This window comes from Apodemus sylvaticus, chromosome 7 (genome assembly GCF_947179515.1).
Source record: "Apodemus sylvaticus chromosome 7, mApoSyl1.1, whole genome shotgun sequence".
NCBI lineage: Eukaryota > Metazoa > Chordata > Mammalia > Rodentia > Muridae > Apodemus > Apodemus sylvaticus.
In genome coordinates this window covers 56,720,933-56,744,047 of record NC_067478.1, presented here as the reverse complement: position 1 = coordinate 56,744,047, position 23,115 = coordinate 56,720,933, and the positions used below count along the sequence as shown (strand labels likewise).

Sequence of the window (23,115 nt, the reverse complement as noted above, 5' to 3'; positions counted from 1 at the left end):
CGCAGGCCGGCAAGGTGGCTAGCAGGTAAAGGCACTTGCCTCCAAGCCCATAGGACAGACTCCTGCAAATTGTCCTCTTATCTCAACACATGCACATGGTACACTTGTGTGCAAGTACCTACAAACAAATAAAATAATAGAGTGTTGTTATAAAGTTGGAAATTACAGTCAATTAATAAGAATAAACATGAAATAAAAGGACAGCCAGATAAAGAGGTAAAAAAGAAGTGGTAAGCTTGATTAAAGGGGGAAAAATGAAGAATGTAAAGAAAAAGCAAAAAAAAGAACATGAAGTAAGAGAATACAATTTTGTTTTAAAGGATGAAGTTTTTTTGTTTTGTTTGTTTGTTTGTTTGTTTGTTTGTTTGTTTTGGTTTGGTTTTTGAGTCCTCTTAACACTGGAGGAGACTGGTGGCTGATGGTTTGAACCAGAATCTATTCTCTTTTCCACTCTTCTGTCCTGAGCTCAGTGTCTCCTAGTGCTGAATTCTCTTTGTGTACTAGGAACCACTGCTGGCCACATCTTAGTTCTATGGACTGAAGGCTAGACCGGTTCTTACTTGCTCCCAGTACCGTTCAATCTGTGTGCCCTTGGGTGTGATGAGCATGCAAGTTGAGGAATTTTCTCAAGAACATGAAAGAGGAAACAAACTAACGTATGCCAAAGAGATCTGAGGGAACCAGTTTCACCTGCCTAGCAGTGGATCATCCTGGGGATGGGAAGAAGGCAGCTTACGTTTCTCATGCTTGCTAGCATCAGACCTCACATAGCAAGGAGGCGTCTGCAGAGTCTGAGCATTCTGCCAACTTCAGCATGAGGGCTGTCATCACCTCAGTGATCCCAAGTCCCCAAATTGTCATGTACGAGGTCACTGACCATTGGCCCTTCCTTGCTGCCTAAACTGTTTAGCATGTCCGTTCATCTCAGGTTCTCTTCTCTGTGTGAGTGTCTCCAGGCACCCTGACCTGTGATTCTCCCTTGGTTTTTGGTTTCCAGAGTAGCTCAGGCTCAAACAGGTGTTGTAAAATGCATTTCTTCTACAGTGCTGGTTCTGCCATACAGGAAGAGTTATTTTCCTACTAAAATTTCTTAGCAGATTTAAGATCTGTGGGGATTGTAGACTTAGCCTGTGCTAGGACTCCTATCCTGTCTTCAGCAAGTTGCCTGCCTGGCTGTCTTTGTGGATTCAGAATCTACTTCCTTCTCTGGGAGGATGTGTAGACCTGAGGTCTGTTTGTTCTTGTGCTTATGTAGGTTTTATGTCTCCAGCACTACAGCAAGCCATCTGTCTTAATTCCTAATGTTTTAGCCTCTTCCTGTCTTCAGAGTAAAATCCTCCAGTCATTTATGGAGTCACATGGAGGTTGCTTCTAAGAACCTGCCTTTTACTTTGTTTTGATTTTGAGACAAGATTTCTCTGTGTAGCCCTGGCTGTCCTGAAACTCTCTTTATATACCAGGATGACCTTGAATTCACAGATGAACCTGCTTGTCCGCCTTTCAAGTATTGGGATTAAAGGCCTGTATCACACATGCCTAGCCAAAACTCTGCCATTTTTAATCCAGATGTCCTGTATTATATTTTGTGTAGATCTTTTATCCGTGATAAATCATGTACTGATGATGGAAAATGTTCTGGTTTTTTGTTTTTGTTCTTTTGGTTTTCACTGAATTAGATCTACAGAATGTTGATGTGCTACGTTTTATGTCAGCCTTACTCATTAATGCTAGCCCTAAGTTTATCTGTGATGCATAGGAATTTCCCAGAAATAAAAGTTCTTGCTTGATTTTTGTTGCTAACAGTAAGTAAAACAAGATTTTTTTTTTTGCTTGATATGTCGCTTTATGACTCTACTGAATATCAAAATCAAAATATGTATAGTTTGGCTTTCATTTAAAACAAGTGACACAACACAGCCATATACAGATTGCACAGAATATTAACAAGACATGAGTTCAAAGACTGAAACCTAAGGTTGTATGGTGTAGCTCAGTAGAGCTCCACTGTACAGTGTACATATTCCTGGGATGACCCTCAGCACTGTAGTAATAATGATAATAAAGTAGTTCTACTTGTGTTTGGTAATGAAGAATACAGTGACTGCTGGTACATTTTGGGTGCTTTTGTCTTGATTTGTGTCATGGTGCCAGCATTTTTTTTTTATTCCTTGCTAGTCTTGTATTATACTAAGAATTGTGACTTCACGTAATTCCTGAACACTAACATGGATTCCCTGGGTGTCTGAATTATATTTTGAGACCTACTGATGTCAATTTTAATGTGAATTTACCTTCTGAATTTGTGTGCGTACAACCTTCACATTTATGCATGAATATTGTTTAAACTTTGCTGCAGTGAAATCCAGTGTGCTAATGCTGAGGTGAGGGATTTTATGAAGAGATTTCCTATATACACAGTCTTTATGGGGAATGGGTGTCTTGGGACTGATTAGTGTCTACAAAGAGAAATCCCTCTCTCATGCTGTTCTTTGCTGTGTCTGGTTCTCACATAGTCTTGATTAGATAGTTCAGAGAGCTGACTGTTCACCTCTGTGTAAGGGAAGGAATCACTTACCTTCTGTGAGTTGGAGAAAGAGCAGTTCCTGGGCATCAGTTCTGCCTTTTACATGCTCAGCATTAGACCAGGTTTCTCTAAAAACCTTGCCTCTGAGCCCCTTTGTCCAGAACAACTCATTCCCTCACTGCCTCCTTCGGGCATCTCACTGTCACCTCCACCATCCTGCTGAGCTCTCAGTATTTCAGACAGTTGCCAGCTTCTGAAACATTGCTGACTTGCCTTTATTAATAAGGATGGTTGGTGTTTTCTTGGTTTTTATTGAGTGAAATTGCTTAATTCTCAGGTACAATTTTCAGCAGAATTGGGGGTAAATGAGAACATAAATGTATGTGACTTGTGTCACAGGCTTGAGTTAGTCCGCTGGAGTTAAGAGCAAGACTCTGCCCTGTGCTGTATCGCTTGGAATTTGTGCTCCCTCTGCTTCCCAGTTGTACAGACATCAATTGTGATATCTCACATGTGGGCTAAGTGAAACGCAATGTAACTCTGAGTATACTCCACACAGTGTCTGAGCTTGGAGGCTGGTGCTTGTCAGAGACTACTGTGCCATTCCCACCAGATGGAGGTTTTTCGGTATTCTTTCTTCACACTCAACATTTAAAATAAGCAAAATGTTTCTTTACTGTATCTATCTTTCCATACTTGTGGCTTGACAGTGGAAGAATTAACATATTTCTTAAATATAAAATAAAAATTCCAAGTGTTTCTTCTAAGTATAAGATTCTGGGGGTGGTATCTTGTTATTCATATTCAAGTTTCAACTAGTTTTCTGCTTGAATAACTTCCGTATTTGAAAACCTTGGTAAGGAAAATAGGCAACATCTCACTATGTGGCCTTTAGTGATCTGGAACTCACATAGACCAGGCTGGCCTTGCACTCACAGAGATCTGCCTGCCTTTGCCTCCCAAGTACTGAGCTACTACAAGATGTGAGTTCCCAAGATGTGAGCTGCTACTACATTCAACTGGGAAATAGTTCTTAATAGAGATGGGTACTGCTTTTTGACTTTAATTCAAAACTTTGTGGTATACTGAAAATATTATGTATTTGAAAAAATGCCAATTATGCAATTGAATACTTAAAATTGAAAAATTCATTTTCTGTTGCTTTGGTGTATTAGCTTATACACTTAAATTGCTCTTATTCAGAAAATAATAATAATAGGAGTAGGAATAGGAGTTTAGCCATGAATGTAAAAGTGTTATTGTTTCAGGAAACAGCAAGACATAGTACAGCTGAAGGAGAACCAGGAGCATCACATTCTGAAAGGTAAGAATAAAGGAAAAATGAGTCTCTTGAGTTTATTGAAATAAATTAATACTTGAACTAAATTATTTCACTGACAACTGGCAAAGAGTTAGTTATATGAATTATTTGTATAAAGTATTACTTTTGTAATGACTCTTAATGAAAGTTCAAACCTTTATAAATTTAAGTTTCGTAAAATATTAGCATTTTGAATACTGTGCTAAATATTTTAAAATATTTCCTTTATTAAATGAAAACAGTTATAATACAGATTATGAGAGTGGACAGTTAAATTATATAATTTCTCATTTCTATCTTTATATTTTATAAAGTAGGCTATTTGCTAGTCTGTTGAGAATAACACCCTACTCCACAAAAAAGTAAAATATTGAGGCTTTATCAAGATGTTTTTCATTTTTACTAGTAAAATAATTTGGCCTCCTTGCATCTTTATCTAGAGTTCTGAGCAAAGAAGTTGAACAAAATTAATTTTACAAATTTGGAAGAAAAAAATGTGGATTTTATCTATGACTAGTGAACATAAGAAAATGAGCTCAGGGCTGGAGAGATGGCTCAGCATTTAAGAGTGCTGCCTTCTCTTCCAGAGGTCCTGTGTTCAAATCTCAGCAACCACATGGTGGCTGACAACCATCTGTAATGGGATCTGACGCCCTCTTCTGGTGTGTCCGAGGACAGCTACAGTGTACTCATATAAATAAAATAAGTAGTTTTTAAAAAAGAAAAAGAAAAGAAAAATGAGCTCAGAACAAGTAATTGATGAGTTTTAATTAAGATGGTTGGATATAATAGAATCTTTCTGAGACTAATAACTTGATTGTGACATGGATGGAGACAAGCAAATGTTAACTAAGCTAGCTTTCACGAAAAACCATTTTTCACATGATTTTTTTTCCCATGTAATCAGTGATTTGATTTAGTTGAAAATTTCAGTGGGATGTAGTTGGAAACTAACAGTATTTTCCCCACAATCAGTCTACATGCTGGTCAGTCAAGCAAAGTGAATTGCAGAGAGATTACTTTGTATGCTAAGTGATCTCATAGTAGACACCCGAAATCATCACTGGGGTAGCCATACAGCACATCGAGAAAAACGCATTCAAATTCTGGATAAGTTAACTATTATAATTAGGAATATATGGTGATTTGTTTTTGTTAAAGTAATCATCCTTAGATCTACGTAAGTGGTTCTACCATTTTATGATTCATTTAGTTATTTCAGTTTACATACAAAGATCAGAGAAATATGTGTACGTACACCTAAATATGTATTTAGGTAAACATGTACTCATACATATATGCATTCTTTGTATGTGTTTTCAAGTATATGAGGTTATCAAAAATCAGGAAAAATGTTTGTGAATACTGATTTAATTTTATATAGGAAAGACATCTAATATGTATATACAACATAAAAGAAATTAGACTTTTCCATAGATTGATTATGTTAGGTACTTCTACTGAATATTAGGGACACTTAATTTGATCCAGACACAGTCAGAGCTTTGATCAGACAACAGCAGTCACTCCTAGGACAAAGAGGGCTAGAAGGCACTCAGGTTTCAGGTTCCTTTTTATTTGTGGCTTCAGCATTTTAGAGTTTTACCCTAGCCTTCTCCCAAGTTGTAAGAGAATAATAGCCAGGGCTTAGGGACTTACCTGTTTGGATAGTGAAGTCTCTATAATATGTTTTACATCAGAGTATACCTTTTTTGGGTTCCATCATTTTATGAATGGATAATAATCAGCTTTGTTTTTCAGTAAGCAGGATAAAGCTCCTTCATCAGAAGAAGGCACTGGGCGTGATGCAAGTGTGTGTGACGCTGCAGCAGCAGCAGCAAACTGTGAAAGAAACGTAACAGTTCCAGATACAGAAAACGTAAGCAGCTCAAAGAACATCTTGAGTCATGATCCAGATGTTGGAACAGATAATATGGAAAAGGAAGAACAAACACATCATCCCTGTCAGGAAATGGAGCTAAAGGAGGACCAAAGTTCAGAAAGCACAGATTCGTGTGAGCAGAGTAAAGAGCACAATCCCACCGAAGCTGAATTGTCTTCTGAGGCCGGTCAGGATTCGCAGTTAACATCAGGGGCTGTTGGCTTTGATCAGTTTCCGAGGCAAGGAAAGGAACCTGAGTCTGTGGATTCTGATGCTAGTGAGCAAGGCAGTGTTCATTTGGAACCTTTGACGCCTTTGGAAGTACTTGAGTGTGGAGCCACAGAAACCCTCCATAATGGTGACGGTCCTTCAGCCAGCAGCAGTGACTCGGTACCTGATCAAACAGGCGGCAGGCCTGGAGGAAATCGCCCTGGTGGAGCAGAGACAGCAGCAGACCTGGCAGATGGAAAGGAAAGAAGCTGAGATGACGTAGTCATTCCAAGTTTCATTCCCCACAGAAAGCACTTAGAACAGGACTGTATGGTGAGCTCAGGAGTGCCGTGGTAGAGGTCAGCGGTGGGAGATCTGAAGGGGCCCGTCATACACTTCGTATGTTCAATCTTACTAAATCAGTTTACCAGCAATAGCATGGTTAGTATGAATTTCTGTGTTTTTAAAAACCTGAACAGAACTTAAGTGAAAACTAAGTTTGTCATCCAAAGGACTCTTAGCACTTTTTGATGAAATCTTGTTTACCAATATGAAATTATTATAAGACTAATAGCTATGTTCATCAGACTTTTCAAACTTTCATTAGTGCTAAACTTAAAGTCCTCCTCACCTGAATATTCCTTTTAATACACGTAAAGGAAGAGATTTAAAACCATGCATTTTTTTTGAACTACCAGTCAATTGTTCCTGTTAATGAAGGCTTTGTTTTTTAATATGATCCTGGTAATAAGGCATGCTTAGAGTGCTAAATTGGCCTGTTGAGAACTTGGATGAACATAAAAATTAAGTTTGGATTTAATATACCATTCCAATCTGTCAGAAGCATGCAAACAGAATTTTAGAATCTGTGCACCTCCATACAAGTGTTAGCCTGCCAGGCTGTCAGCTTACCTTATTAAACTTTCAGTGAAAGTGAAATTATGAAAATATAAGTTTATATTTGTGCTTTTAGTCAGTGTATAAGCTGTGCAGAACCCCACCCCAGCCCCCATGGACTAGTTGTATAAAGTAGAAATATGTTATTGAAGCTCTTAAATAGCTACTGTGCTTTTAATATTATTTCAGTGGTTTTTAGCAATAGACACATAAAAATGGTCTGGAAACCAAACCAAAGTATGGTAGAGTGTAGGCAAAAAGAATTGACCTAAAAAAACATGCCTTCACGTGTACTCAACTATGTTAAGGGACTTCCTTAATTGTAAAAGTAGAAACTTCAAATGGGACCCTAAAACATATGATTTAAAAAAAAAAGGTTGTGGAAATTAGCCTAATTTATCCGTAAGTCAGCTACTAAGTTGACTTTTTAGATATAGAAATGAATATAACAAACAATAATTTCATTTTAAGTACTAATAAAATTTTATTTTAAATGCTGCATTTTTAATTCTTAAAATGTACTTTGAATTCTTAAACTGTTTAATTGAATGTTAAATGTTTTCAAGGCCTGTTAAAATTCTGTTGTATATAGTAGTTTTTGAGCAAATATTTGCAATAAAAACCTGTCTTTGAGTAATTTTATTCCTGTTTGGCTAGCCTGACTTTGGTGCTGCCGTGTGCATTGTAGGCAGTAGTTCTTGTACAGTAATCTGTATTCTATGTGCTTACTAACAGACTAAACTGAAAATACAGGGGACACACTGCTGATAACTTACAGAAAGTAATTTCACGTCAAGAGAAATAATAATATTGTACATTTATTTCCCCCTCAATTTAAAGAGGTTGAATAGAGAAAATATATAATTGTTGTCTTGAACTTTTAAGGAGAGCTGGGTTTGTTTTGTTTTGTTTTGTTTTGTTTTTTCCTGCTTCCAAAACAAGTTGTAAAACAAATCTACCACAGAAAACTAATTTGCAATATTAAATCTTTCTAGCCCAGGCATAGAAAAAAGTTTACCTGCATGAGGACCACTTTCTAATTAGCATTCAGTTTCTTGTCAAGCCTGTTTTCCTATACTATTAAAACTCGTGTACGAAACCCTTAGATCCAAATAAGTCTCCAGAGTATCTAATTTGTTGAGCTTTGTAGAGTTTGCATGTCTATTCAAAGTTGCTGATAAGTGAGCAGTTTGTGCTTGCCCTGTGTGAGAAGGAGCTAGTGCTGGACTCTTGGTTGCCTCACCCAGAAAGTAAAGTAGCAGGGGCTAGAGGACAGTAAAAGAAGCCGTGTGCTCAGCAGCTGCATGTTATGCCTCCTTACATAGTCCTCGTCCTTCCCCCTGAGCCAGGAACTAACAATTCAGATACGAAACCAGCCTCCAATAGTAGTGAGCAGTCCAGAAGCAAACTTGTCCACAGTGACTACTGAGGTCTGTGTGGTTTGTAACGTGAAAACAGCAGTGGGGAATGTGTAAGTACTGAGCCCGTTCGTGTAACTTTATTTACAAAGCCAGCATGCTGGGTACATGTGGGCCATAAGGTTACATACACCTACTGTGAGCATGGGTAAAAGGCTAGCGTGTACTCAAGTGACCTCACCTCAGATGATACAAGTTGCCTTGTAGAGACAACACTTTAATGACATGGAGAAGCGTTATATTGATTTGTGGGGTTTTCTTTTTATGTTAAAACTGAATCTTTTTTCTTGGGTTATTCTCTTTTGCATCCTTTCAATGTTTAAGGAAGACCCTTGTCATTTTTCACCCTATGAATTTAAAAAAAATAGTTGTGTGTGTGTGTGTGTGTGTGTATGTATGTATGTATGATGGGGAGTATGTGGAAGTCAGGGAAAAACTGGAGTAAATTCTTTCTACCTTTCTGTGGGTTCTGGGGATAAACTCGGGTCACCAGGCTTCTACAAAAAAACCTTCCTGATCCATCTCTCCAATTCTCAGCCCATGAATATTTAAAGAATTATCCTAAACATTAGTTTAAAAAAACTGAATATATATAAATGTGTGTGTATGTATATGTGCACACACACACACACACACACACCTTGGCTGTACACACAAAAGTGAAGAAGACAGTACCCAGCAGTTCCTGCATAGGATTCCAATGCCAGGACTTGAGCCTGAGTTACCTTGTTCTAAAGCTTGCGTTTGTACTACACCTACAATTTACAATTTCTAGCACTAAATATTCGCTTATTAAAAAGCTTTTTTTCAGATAATTCTTATTGATGAGTAAGTACAGTTTCATTTATCATTTCACAGCAGTTATACATACTAAATCAAAGATTTCTTTCTTTTTTTTAATTTGTGAAAAGTATACATTTTTTAAATTGGATATTTTATTTGTTTATATTTCAAATGTTATCCTCTTTCCTGGTTTCCTCTCTGCAAACCTCCTATCCTATCCCCCCTTGCCCTGCTTCCATGAGGGTGCTCCCCCACCTACACACTCCCTCCTCACCACCCTAGCATTCCTCTACACTGGGGCGTCAAGCCTTCACAGCACCAAGGGCCTCCCTCCATTGATGCCCTTCAGCTCCTTCGGTCCTTCCCCTAATTCCTCCACTGGGGTCCCTGTGCTCTATCCGATGGTTAGCTAAGAACATCCTCCTCTGTACTTGGCAGGATCTGGCAGGATCTGTCTCTCGGGAGACAGCTATATCAGGCTCCAGTCAGCAAGCACTTTTTGGCATCAGCAATAGTGTCTGGGTTTGGTGTCTGCATGTGGGATGGATCCCCAGGTGGGGCAGTCTCTGAATGGCCTTTCCTTCAGTCTCTCGGAATCAAAGATTTCTTAACCAGCTGTGATTAAGCGTGGTAGCACAAGCATTGTAATCCTGTAACTCCTAGGATGCTGAAGGAGGATCAAGTTCAAGGCCAGCCCAACTCCATAGTAAGAATCTGTCTCACAAAATAACTGAAGTTTTAAAATAAGATACTCTTGGTATTTCCTTCTATTGATAGCAAAAGGGGACTTTACCTCAAGGGGAGAGGTTAGCATATAATTTTATACTTAGAAAAGTAATTGTGTAATTTAAAGGTACATTTTCTATAACCTGATGAATTCATTGCACTTTTATAGCTCTGTTAAAATAGTTATTTTTGTGGTTAACATGATTATTTCTATTCTCATCAAAATTGTTCCCTGAAGCTCCATACAAAAAGCATCTGCTGCACAAGGGTGGGGAGTACAGATTCCCAGCTCCTACCTAAATGCAGGGGAGGGGTGCAGGGGAGGGGTGGCAGCAGCCTGGGATTCCAGCACTTAGTGATAGAAGGATAGATCCGCAGGGTGAGCTGGCTAGCTGGGCTAGCCAAATCAGCAAGCTCTAGGCTCAACTGAGCAAGAGACCCTTCGGCCTCCCACACACGGGCAGCACCTGCACATACAGACATGCGTGCTTGGACTCACACCACATGCGCACGCACCTGTTACTTCAAGACCATACACTTTTATTAACTGTAAAACAGCAGGCTTTAAAGAAGGTTTACAAACATCTATCTTTACTAGATTCTTACGTTGTCATGTGCATTTTCATCTGAAGCACCTGTTTCTAAAGTTTAGTAGAAACGTGCATGTGTGTGTCTATGTCCTCAGATACCAGAAGAGGAGCATCTGTTCCATGGTCAGACCTCATGGGTTTGGAATTTACAGGTGGTAAGCTGCAGGATGTGGGTGCTAGAGATCAAACTGAGCCCTCAAACATGAAGTAGATATTTACTGTTCTTGAGGAAAATGCACCCCTTTAGTAATGTTTGTGACACATGAGTCACGTAAAGCCTGTCTTAATATATATAACTGGGAAAAAATCAGAATGCTTGCCTCACCAGCTCCCTTGAATTGATGTGTGAGCATTTGCTTTTGACAGCTAATCAGGTGTGCTCCTTCATCACGCTGAGATAATGAAACAGGCACAATGAAGCAGTAATGTGTAGACAATGACACATCATTATTCTTTTAAGGTAACATTGCCTATGAACCCTCTGCAAGTTCAGTTCTGGCTCACAACAGCATGAGTGGCACTCAATATTTGTTAAGGTAGAAGCTGAAGAATTGGCTTGCTTAGTGGTCAAGCACATATACTACTCTTGCGGAGGACCTGTCTTATATCTCTGTATTTCATGTTGAGTGGTTTAAAATTGGCTGTACGCCAGCTCCTAGGAATTCCACACTTCTGGCCTCCGAGGACATTCATATATACATACACAGAATTTTTAATTTTTAAAAATACCCAGTCAGGGACGATTTGGGTCATTGGGCTACATCTGCAGTCCTCAAACACAAATAACTGGAAAGATATCCTGTGTGTGTCAATTTTTAAAAATCAAATACTGTCAAAATCTTCATGCTCCCTAAACAAATCCTTAGCCAAATTCCAATGATACTAAAAAATAGAGCAAAAACCGCATTTAAAAATCTATAGAAGCACAAACATTTCTGGATAGTTAAGTCAGTTTAGGATAAGAACAAAGCTAGAAGCATTATACTCCCTAATTTATAGCCATTTAGAAAATACTAGATGGCTAGAGCCATCAAAACAGTATACTAGTGTAAAAGTAAATCTGCAGGCCTAAGGAATAGAGAACTCAAAAATAAACACAAACACTGTCAACTGATCCTTCCAGAAGGGTATCAAGAATACACAAGGGACTAGAACAGGGAGGTGGGAAGGGGTGGATGGGGGAATGGGGAGGGAAGAGGGCTTATGGGACTTTCGGGGAGTGGAGAGCCAGAAAAGGGGAAATCATTTGAAACGTAAGTAAAAAATATATCGAATAAAAAAAACATTACTAAAGTAAAAGGGTGAATTACAAAAAAAAAATAAATAAATAAAGTTAAAAAAAAAGAATACACAACAGAAAATATTTTTTCCTCAGTAAACAATGCTTGGAAAATTGGATATCCATGTGCAAAAGAATGAGACTGGTTACCAGGTGTGGTGGCACACGCCTGTAATCCCAGCACTTGGGAGACAGAGGCAGGCGGATTTCTGAGTTCGAGGCCAGCCTGGTCTACAGAGTGAGTTCCAGCACAGCCAGGGCTACATAGAGAAACCCTGACTCAAAAAACCAAAAAATAAAAAATAAAAATAAAAAGAATAAAACTGGTCCTGACCTCACACTAAGTGCAACTCCCATACCCATGTTGTCCTTATAATAGTTGCCCTGGTCATGGTGTCTTTTCACAGCAGTAAAACCAAAGCTAAGACACTGCTGAACCATCTCTCCCAGTTCCCTGTGACCAAGAACTATATAAAGGAACTGAGTAGAAATCTTTGTTAACAAAGACACATGAATGATCAACAGGTAAATGAAAGGCAGTGTCACTAGCTGTGCTGGTTAGTTTATCAACTTGAGACAATCTAGAATAACGAAGAAGAGCCAGTAACAGATTGTCTAGATTAGTTGGACTAAGCATATCTACGGGAGATGGTCTTGATTAGTGGGAATTCTTGCCCGTTGTGGGCATCAAGCAAGGGATTTTGCATTGTATCGTTGGAAAAAGCCAGCAGAACATAGAAAATATACTGAGTGAGATAACCCAATCACAAAAGAACACACATGGTATGCACTCACTGATAAGTGGATAAGCTCAAAATACCCATGGAAGGAGATACAGAGACAAAGTGTGGAGCAGAGACTGAAGGAAAGGCCATCCAGAGACTGCCTCATCTTGGGGATCCATTCCATATACAATTACCAAACCCTGACATTATTGTGGATGCCAACAAATGCTTGCTGACAGGAGCCTGAGGGGCTCTGTAAATGCCTGACAGATACAGAGGCAGATGCTCACCAACCATTGGTATATTATTGAGCCTTTAAAAGAAAGAACTCTTGGGCTAGGGAGATGTTAGCAGGTAAAGGCACTTGCTTTGAAAGCCTGATGACTCAAGTTTCATGTCTAGAATGCACATAATGGTGGAAGGAGAGAACAGAGTTTATACAAGTTATCTTCTGACCACCATCTAGCTCCTCACTATGGCATATGTCCATGCACATAACACACACACACAAACACACCTCATAATATTTTTTGTGTTCAAAATTAAAGAACTTAGCAGGGTAGTCGTAATACCTGCCTTTAATCCCAGCACTCTGGAAGCAGAGGCAGGCAGATCTCTGAGTTTGAGGCCAGCCTGGTCTACAGAGCTAGCTCCAGGAGAGCTAGGGCATCACAGACTTTAGCAAGCAAGCAAGCAAGAGAAAGAAAGAAAAGAAAGAGAAGGGAGGGAGAAAAGGGGGAGGAAGGAAGGAAGGAAGGAAGGAAGGAAGGAAGGAAGGAAGGAAGGAAGGAAGGAAGGAAGGAAGGAAGGAAGGAAGGAAGCCTACACAGAGTGTGATAGACCCTGGTTTTAATACATTACACCTCAAAAGAAGAGAAAGAGAGAGAGAGAGAGATCTTGTTATTCATGAAAACATCAATGATATACTGAGATAAACCAGTCACAAAAGACAACTACAACAAAGTCCCAATTATACAGATGGCGCCCCACTAACCTGAAAGTCTGAAGTCCAAAATGGCCTAAAATCAACTGTGAGCTTATAGACTGCTTCAGATGGATGAATAGTCTTACAACTGAGCTCATATCACAAAAGAGAAGTTCACAGCATCGTTCTCTAAGCACCCCCAAAGGATAAAAGGCCTCCTGGTCCCATCAGCTGCAACATACAAAGTTCATTAAATGTGTAAGTGAGCAAATAGTGTGTTAAACGCCCTCTACTCCGTGCACGATATATATATTGAATTTCATAGAGGAACTTCAGTCTCATCTTCCAGGTATCTCATGCTTATAACAATATTTTTGAAAACTTTCTGTGTCCCAAGCATTTCAGTTAAGGAATACTGCCTGTACCAGGAGTCTAAAATAAGGGACTTTGTAGGGACACAGAGAAGACACGTGGTTCCCAGATGGATAGAAAAATGCCAAAATGTGCTGATACTGCCAAAGTTCCATAAAATTCCAGAGAAGGATAGAATTTGGATGACAGAATAAACACCTGCACAGAATCGCGCCTCTAGCTGGTAGCTCCAAGTTGTAAAGGTGGATTTATTTTCTAGGACAGATGCTTAGCACATGTACACTAATTACCCCACCAAAGAGAGCAGCATTGACTGCAGGGGTGGTTTCAGGGGCAAACACCTTCAACCTCACTAAGCTGTAAACATTGTTGTTTCTTGGTATGTGTTCATTTTACCTCAACAATGTGACTTTTAAGATCTGTTTAATTGCTAGTTATGTGTCTGTGCACGCACATTTGCGTGCGCGTGAGAGGGCAGAAGAGAGCACTGGATGTCCTGGAGCTGGAGTTACAGGCAGCGAACCCAAGAATGCTAGATCTCTACGAGGACAAACTCTAGACCTCTCCAAGGACAGGGAATATTCTTAGCCCTAAGCCACCTCTCCAGCACCTACAACAGGATTTTTTTTTTTCCGTAAAAGTTAAACAAGACAAAAGAAGTGTTGACACAGGCTGTGACAAGGATGAGTCTTGAAGATAAAATGCTCAGTGAGATAAGTCAATATGGGCCTGGTGGCACATGCCTTTAATCCTAGCTGATCTCTTTGATTTCGAGCCTAGCCTAGAGTACAAATAGAGTTCCAGGCCAACCAAGGCTATTATACAGAGAAAAACCTAATCTCAGGGGAAAAAAAAAAAAGAAAGAAAAGAAAAGAAAGCGCTTTCTGCCATCTTGGCACCTGTGGAGGCCAGCTGGGAACAGGATTTCTAAAAGCAAGTATGTCTGGAAGGCTATGGCTTTTTGCTGACTACAAGTGAGGTCTCCGGAACCCCAGAGAGCACATGGCTCTTCTTAAAACTGAAAGTGTTTATGCCCGAGGTGAAACTGAGTTCTACTTAGGCAAGATACGTGCTTATGTGTATAAAGCAAAAAAACAAAACAAAACAAAACAATACCGTGACTCCTGAAGGCAAACCAAACAAAACCAGCGTGATCTGGGGAACAGTAACTCTGGGCCCACGGAAAGAGTGGCGTGGTTCGTGGCGAATTCCAAAGCAACCTTCCTGCAAAGGCCATTGGACAGAATCCTCCGTGTGATGCTGTGCCATCCTGGATTTAAACTAATGAACAGTAAATAAATAAAAGCAAGGGGAGAAAAGAAAAGAAAGAAAAGAAAAAAGCAAAGGAAGGGAAAGGAAAAGAAAAGAAGAAAAGAAAAGAAAAGAAAAGAAAAAAGAAAAGAAAAGAAAAGAAAAGAAAAGAAAGAAAAGAAAAGAAAAGAAAAGAAAAGGAGGCTGGGGATGGATGGGAACAGTTCCCATAGTCCCATAGGCTCACACATTTGGCTGCTTGGCTCCCAGGTGGTCCAGTTATTTACAAAGGGTTAGGGGTTGTGGCCTTGGGGTTATATCCCTGTGAGCTGGCTTCAAGGTTTCAAAAGGGCCAACAGACCCAGAGTCTTCGGGTGCTCTCTCCTCTCCCCTCTCCCCTCTCCCCTCTCCCCTCTCCCCTCTCCCCTCTCCCCTCTCCCCTTTCCCCTCTCCCCTCTCCCCTTCCCCTTCCCCCTCTCCTCTTTTCCCAAGCCTCCACCCCTTCTCTCCTCTCTCCTTTCCCTGTCCCTCCCCATCCCCTCTCCTCTCCCCTTCCCCCTCCCCCTTCCAGATCCCCTCCCCTCTCCCCTCTCCCCTCTCCCCTCTGCCCATCCCTCCTCCCCTCTCCCCCTTCCCCTCTCTCCCCTCTCCCCATCCCTCCTCCTCTCTCCCCCCTCCCTTCTCTGTTTCCTCTCCTCTCTTCTTTCCCTGTCCTTCCCCCTCCTCTCTCCCTCTCTCCCTCTCTTCCTCTCTTCCTCTGTCCCTCTCTTCCTCTCTTTCTCTCTCTGTGTCTCTTTCTGTCTCTCTCTGTCTCTCTCTCTCTATCTCTGTCTCTCTCTGTCTCTCTCTGCCTGTGAATCAGGCTGTAAGCTCTCAGCGGCTGCTCAGTGTCCTGCCACGCCTGCCCACCGCCATGCTCCCCACCGTGGTGATTATGGACTATCTCTGAAACTGTAAGCAAGCCTGCCATTAGGTGCTTCCTATTAAAAGTAGCCCTAGTTATGGTGTCTCCTCACAGCAAAAGGATAATAATTAAGACAGTGAGTCACAAAGATACAAATATTCTATGAGTCTGTGCGCAGTATTAAAATTCATAGAGGGAGTATGTAAAACGGCAGTGTCAAGAAGCTTAGGAAAAAGATTCATAAGGAATATTAATTTTGTGTAATTAAAACCTGCATGTGTGAGTGCACCTACCCATGCAGGCAAGCGAGAAGCCAAAGGTTTACGTCACAATGGTTTTCTTTGGTCCCCTTTCCACCATCTTTCTGGAGACGTTGTTGCTTATTAAAACTGTAGATTGCCCGTTCTGCCTGGCTGACCGACCGGTGGCCTCCTGTATCCGCTGTCTCCCAACACCTCGAGGTTACAGGCAGGCCATGCTGTGTCTGGCTTCTTATGTCAGTCCTGGGGATCTGAACTCAATTCCTCGCGCACAACAAACGCTTGCTTGATGCTCTGCGCCATTTCTCAGCCTCTGGAATTATTATTCAAACTGTATATGCCAGCTGTGGTGGTGCACACCTTTAATCTCAGCATTTGGGAGACAGAAGCAGATAGATCTCTGTGAGTTCAAAGTCAGCCTGCTCTACAGAGCAAGTTCTAGGACTACCAGGATCTCACAAAGAAACTATGTCTTCAAAAACATAAAAAAAAAAGCATCCAAACAAAAAAAAAAGTATAAAGTTTCAGTTTTGTGAGATGAAAAGAATTCTATAGATAAATCGTGTGAAAGTTTAACAATAATGAATGCTGTGGATTTTATATCTCAAAATGGTTAAGATGGTCAAATGTGTGTGTGTGTGTGTGTGTGTGTGTGTGATTATTTTTAATTTCTAGATATAGATACATAGAGACAGAGACAGATATAGACATTATTTCTGAACCGACAATTTATTCCCTTTGTCTATATGTTTATCTTTATAACATAGGCAGTACCCTCATGGGCAGTAAAATTGTCATCACAAATTTACCCTCTTTACCTGTTCTTGCCATCGGCCTAGCTGCGAACCATTAGGACTCTGACAAGGATATGGTTTAAAACGCTGAACTGTCTTCAATAGTTAGGCGCTTGTTTTAAAAAGTATTTTTATAGCCGGGCGGTGGTGGCGCACGCCTGTAATCCCAGCACTCTGGAAGGCAGAGGCAGGCGGATTTCTGAGTTCGAGGCCAGCCTGGTCTACCGAGTGAGTTCCAGGACAGCCAGGGCTATACAGAGAAACCCTGTCTCAAAACAAAACAAAACAAAAAAAACAAAACAAAACAAAACAAAACAAAACAACAAAAAAGCAAATCCAAAAAAAAGTATTTTTATTATTTTTAAAATGGATATATGTGTGTCGGGGTTATGTGCATTAAGTGCAGGTGCCAAGCGGAGTCTAGAGGAGTTCAGATTCTCTGGAGCTGCAATTACAGGAAGGCTGTAAGCTATCTGTGCACTGGGAGCGCTGGGGACACTGGGGCTCTAGGGATGCTGGGGCGCTGGAAACACTGGGGTGCTGGGGGCGCTGGGAACACTGGGGACGCTGAAGAAGCTGGGGGCGCTGGGGATGCTGGGGCGCTGGGGGCGCTGGGGACACTGGGGACACTGGGGGCTCTGGGGACGCTGGGGACACTGGAGCACTGGGAGGGACTGGGGGCACTGGGGGCGCTGGGGATGCTGGGGGCCCTGGAAACACTGGGGCGCTGGGGGTGCTGGGGACACTGGGGGCGCTGGGAACGCTGGGTGGTGCTGGGGCGCTGGGGGGGGCTCTGGAGGAACTGGGGAAGCTGGGGACACTGGGGTCGCTGGGGTGACTGGGGACGCTGGGGGGCGCTGGGGGCTCTGGAGGAATTGGGGACACTGGGGGCGCTGGTGACACTGGGGGCGCTGGGGTGACTGGGGACGCTGGGGGGCGCTGGGGGCTCTGGAGGAATTGGGGACGCTAGGGACGCTGGGAAGTCCCCTGCTCAAGTCCCCTGCAAGAGCAGAAAGCACTGTTAACCAGTAAGTGATCTCTCAAGCCTGATCAGATGTTGTTTAGAATGGGAATTTAATAATGACCGAGCAGATCATTTGCGATGAAAAAATCAAAGGAACTGATACTCTAGAGAAGTTTCGTTTTATTTTAATCTAGAGGCATATCCTCACATAAGGAAAGATTCCAAAAACAAACAAAAACCACTTCAAAATTCTAATGCAGGTTTGTTACAAGAAAGATGACTTTAATTTTCTAGCCCAATTTGAAAACCTGCCATTCAATTACTAAATATTTAAAAACGTTTCAGTGTGTTCCCAATTGCATGCTTATAAACCTTTCATGAGTTAGGGGGGAACTCAGTGTAGCATTCATGAATAAGTAAGCACCAAGTCTGGTCTGATGTGCACTCAATGACCACTGTTTCGTCTGTCATTTGGCGGCAAGAATAAACTCCACATATAAATATAATTACTGAATGTGTAATGTTTTGTTCTACAACCTTCATTTTCAAAATATACAATTTATATGTTTATTATCTGAGTTAAGATAAGAGCCAAAGTCAAGCTGTTGAGTGAATCCTGGTTCCCGCTGGTCAGGTGTAGACCAGCGCCACCATAGTCACTGAAAAGATGTTCATGACGAAATGGGGAACACTGGCAGTACATTCTCATTGATGTCGCATGTGTCTCTGGTTCTTAGAGTCATTCACTCAAACCTGACCATTCCAGACAGAGCAGGAGGAATCAGAGTCACGCACCAGATATATTTTGAAGTATTTTCCACTCTGTGTGATTTAGCTAACTTTGAAAATTATTAGAGCTTTTCAAAAAATAATTATAGAAATATATCACATCTTATTTATATATACATGTATATGTATATATTATGCATATGTATGTGTATCTGCATCTATATATCTGTAGGGTAGTCACAAATATTACTTGGCAGAACCTCTGTATCCCAAAGTGAGTTTGTGTAGCTGAAGATGACCTTGAACTTCTGACCTTCCCAACCCCCATCTCCCAAATGCTAGGATTACAGGTGTGATCTACCAAACCCAGTTTTATGTGGTGCTGGGGCTGGAACCTCATGCTTCATGCATATTAAGCAAATACTCTACCAACTGAGACAAACATCCAGCACTCTTTAGAGATATGTTCGATGTGTTTCATTTCTTCCATTTGTCTGACATGTCATGTCATGTCCCTCTTTTCCTGAATGCCACTTGTCATGTTCTAAACCTATAGTTTGGGCAATACTGAAAACTAATCTGAACCTGAGGTTGTACTAATAATTTGGGAGAAGAAAATAATCCAAGCCAGATTCCAATATTGAAAGGATGAGAAGCCCAGGGTGCAGCCACCTGTAAGTCAGAAGGACTCTACATTCATGCTGTTCCAGTTCTTAAAACTGGGTCGGTGGTGCAGTTCAGTCAAGCTCAAGAGAGACACCTTGGGAGTAATGGAGAAATGAGTTGTCTGCTTCCTTAGCTGGCCAGGGTTGACCCAGAAAGATATGTCCCTGTGGGACACTGTCTGAGGCTACTGTCATGCCACAGTGCTCAACTGTTCTTGTGGTCAGAGTTGTTTGACGTTATGTATTCAGGACAATGTAATCCTGAGAAATTAAGACACAACCTGAAAGTTCCCTGTGCAGGTTGGTCTTCTATTAACTTGACACACAGACTAGAGTCATCTAAATAGTGGGAACCTCAATTGAGAAAATGCCTGTTTAAGTTCCAGCTGCAGGGCATTTTCCTCATTAGTGATTGATGAGGAAGGACCCGGCCCACTGTGAGTGGTTCCACCCCTGAGCTGGTGAGCCTTCCCTGGGAAGCAAGCTGAGTAAACCAGAGGAAGCAAGCCAGTAAGCAGCACCCCTCCATGGCTTCTGCATCAGCTCCTGCCTCCAGGTCCCTGCCTTGTTTGAGTTCCTGTCCTGACTTCCTTTAATGATGAACAGAGCTGTGGCAGAGTAAGATGAATAAACAAACCCTTTCCTCCTCAGCTTGCTTTTTGGTCAGATGTTTTGTCTCCTGTACCAGTGAGTTCGAGGATATTTCTATGAGAACCATGCTTATTTAAATCACTACAGATGCCTTAGGCTTACGAAGGCTGTTCGACTTTGTCTTCTACTACTACTGCTACATTTTGTTTATTTACCCAATGATGAGTATTTTGAGTGGCTTCCATTTTTCAGCTGTTGTCAATAATGCGGATGCTCTTTTAGTAACAGTTTTCCTAACCGGCGTGAGGTACACTTTCAAGTTTCTGATTTCTCTGGTCATTGATGATGTTGAACATTTTTGTCAGTCTCTTCTGATCATTTTTATATCTTCTTTAGGAATGTGCCTATTTAATTCTGTTGCAATTTTTAATTTATTTTATTGTTTTGAGGTATAGATAGTAATACTTTATCACATAAGTTATTTAAAACATTTCTTATATTAAATGATCTGGTTTTTTCTTTATTGCTTGTAATTTTGAATGCTTAGAAAATTTAAATTTGATAGTTCAATTTGTCTATCTTCATCTCTATTGCCTGTGATTTTATTGCCTGTCACATTATTGACAAATCTGAGATGATAAAATTTTTCTTCTAAGAGGTTTACAGTTTTAGCTCAGAGCTGGCGGGATAGCTCAGTAATTAAGAGTACTTACTGCTCTTTCAGATCTGAGTTCCGTGCCTGGCACTACGTGTTAATACACATATGCCTATAACTTTTTTCCCAGGGTGTTTGAATCTCTTCTGGCCTCCTTGGGCACTGCATGTACATGGCACACACACATACATGCAGGTAAGCACTCATACACCTAAAATAAAAGTAAGTAATTTTTAAAAATCAGTTTCCTGTTTATCTTCCCTTTTCTCCTCTGGATTTTTATTGTTGAGGAAACCAGATTGGTTGGAGTTGGCTGGGTTTCTTAAATTGTGAAATGATTCCATCCCCAATAGTGCTAATGAAGACATTACTTGGTTTCTTGTTTTTCCTAGAATTTGGCAATGCAGTCTAGGACCTTAATCAGACTTGCTTTTTAACTGAATAATGGTCTTTGTGTGTGACAAAATATATTCAGTACAAACTTTGCCATTGTATGCTTTAAACAATTGCTTATTCAGTGGCAGTGAGCACATTCACAGTGTTTGTAATCATTGCCCTGATGATAAGCAAATAATCTAAATAAAGCCCCCACCACCAGGTCATTGGCTGACGTCAGCTATCAAAGTGCTTTCCCGATACTCAGGACTGTTACGGCCCAAAGATCGATCTGAGGGTGTCAGTGTAGTTCCCTTGGGAAAGTACTTGCCACACTAGTGTGATGGTTTGAATATGCTTGCCTCAGAGAGGGCACTACAGTGTAAGTGTGGCCCTTTTGGAGGAAGTATGTCATCATGGGCCTGGGCTTTTTAGACCCTCATCCTAGCTGCCTGGAAGCCAGTCTTCTCTTGTTTGTCTTTGGAACAAGATGTTAAACTCTCAGCTCCTCCAGCCCAGGGCCTGCCTGGATGTGAAAATATCACATATCAAGCTGAAAAGGTGCCAAGATTCACTTACTTGAACACACACTCCCCGAGTTATTCAGAGCACATGAACTCATTCTAGCCCAGTCCTAACGAACCAGAGTGGCGAAGCAATCAGAGAAGCATCATTGCTGCACTAAACATAATTACCGCTCATTCCTTGGAGGGGACCATAAAAAATGACAAAGGGATTTTTGTGTTAGAGAGGTCTTAAGCAAATAATCTAAATAAAGCCCCTACCACCAGGTCATTGGCTGACGTCAGCTATCAAAGTGCTTTCCCGATACTCTGGGCTGTTACAGCTTTTGCTGTTACAGAGTTTATTTTCATTTACTATGATCATGATTATAATTAGGTATAAGATAGTATAATTGAAAGATGAGTGCTTTGCATTGAATTTCTTAAAACATTAAGCTGGGCCAAGAATGGTGACACACACCTTTAACTCCAGCCACTCCAGGGGCAAAGGCAGGCAGATCTCTACAAGGTCAAGTCCAGCCTTGTTCCAGGACATCAAGGGCTACAGAATGCGACTGAGTCTCAAAAAATTAAAAAAAAAAAAATGAAAGAAAGAAAGAAAGAAAGAAAGAAAGAAAGAAAGAAGAAAGGGAAGAAAAGAAAAAAGAAAAGAGAAAGACAAGTTAATCTGGGAAATTCCTCATTTCCCTCAGAGGATAAATTGAGGCACAGCCATTTATCAACACTTAGAAGTAATATCCAAACAGAAGATAGTTGGAGTAGAAGGAAGCCCATCAATAAATTTCCACGAATATGGAAATTTAGTATAGGACAAGTATGGGTTAATAAAAGACAGAGTCTTGAGTAAGATGTATTCAGGGAACCTATGCCTTAGTCAACTGATGTAATAAAACATCAGAGGATAAGGACTCCATAAATACAGGAAGAAACAGCTCATTCATGTCAAGTCATCTGTGAATAAAGATGGCCTTCACATGCTATAAAATCAGAATTTTACCCAAGAGAGATGAATTCAAGAGGAAGAGACAGCTAAAGGAGCTCTGTGAGAACTTCTGATGCTCTGGTTTCTCTTCAGATCATATAACTTTCCTCTCTCACTAAAAATCTCTGTGGAGAGAAACAACTGGAATCTTATCCCATGTTCTTCAGTCTTTGCAATAGCATGGCTGGCAGCACCGGAGAGGCGATTCAGTGCCAAGTCACCCTGGCAGTCCAAAGATATCTAACTAATGTTGCTGGCTTCCATGGGCTACAGACAAACACATGCACATAATTAAAAGTAAAGTAAATCTCTGAGCTGGATTGACGGTTCAGTGGTTAAGAGCACTGGCTGCTCTTCCAGAGGACCAGTGTTTAGCAACTTCAGCTGTTGTGCAGTCAAGAAGCCACAGCCTCATCATACCCATATAAAGAACCGCTTCCTTCAGGAGGCACGCCAAAAAACACTGGGCTCAGCATCATTCATCATTAGCGAACTGTAAATTCCAACCGCAATAAAGCATCACAGCTAGAAATGCCAGTGGCAACCAGAACCTGGGCCCTCCGGCTCCTAGGGGAAGTAGTGTGGTCCTCAGGAAAACAGTTTGGCAGTATCTCAGCAAAAGGAACGTGCCTGAAGAGTCAACTTGGTGATTGTAGTCCTGGTCATTTATCCCAGAGAAATGAAGAATTGTGCTCCTTATGTCTGCATATCACAACCTCACTGCAGTCTATGACTAAAGTCTCTGCCCAGAGCCTGGGCAGAGGGTCCC

The 23,115-nt window shown here is 41.0% G+C and overlaps 1 protein-coding gene across 7 annotated transcripts in view; it reads left to right on the top strand.

Annotated features, from left to right (window-relative positions):
- Znf280d (zinc finger protein 280D) overlaps positions 1-7,476 on the top strand; it is an 80,123-nt gene extending 72,647 nt beyond the window's left edge. For 4 of the 7 annotated variants that reach the window (XM_052187841.1, XM_052187839.1, XM_052187840.1 and 1 more), the window contains 2 exons: positions 3,793-3,848; positions 5,607-7,476. In XM_052187841.1, the coding sequence (XP_052043801.1) occupies positions 3,793-3,848; positions 5,607-6,210 (660 nt within the window). In that variant the 3' untranslated portion in view covers positions 6,211-7,476. Of the gene's footprint in view, positions 1-3,792; positions 3,849-5,606 lie in introns of those variants that run through there. The other 3 variants (XM_052187842.1, XM_052187846.1, XM_052187847.1) reach the window with 3 other exon arrangements.
- The last annotated feature ends 15,639 nt before the right edge of the window (positions 7,477-23,115 follow it).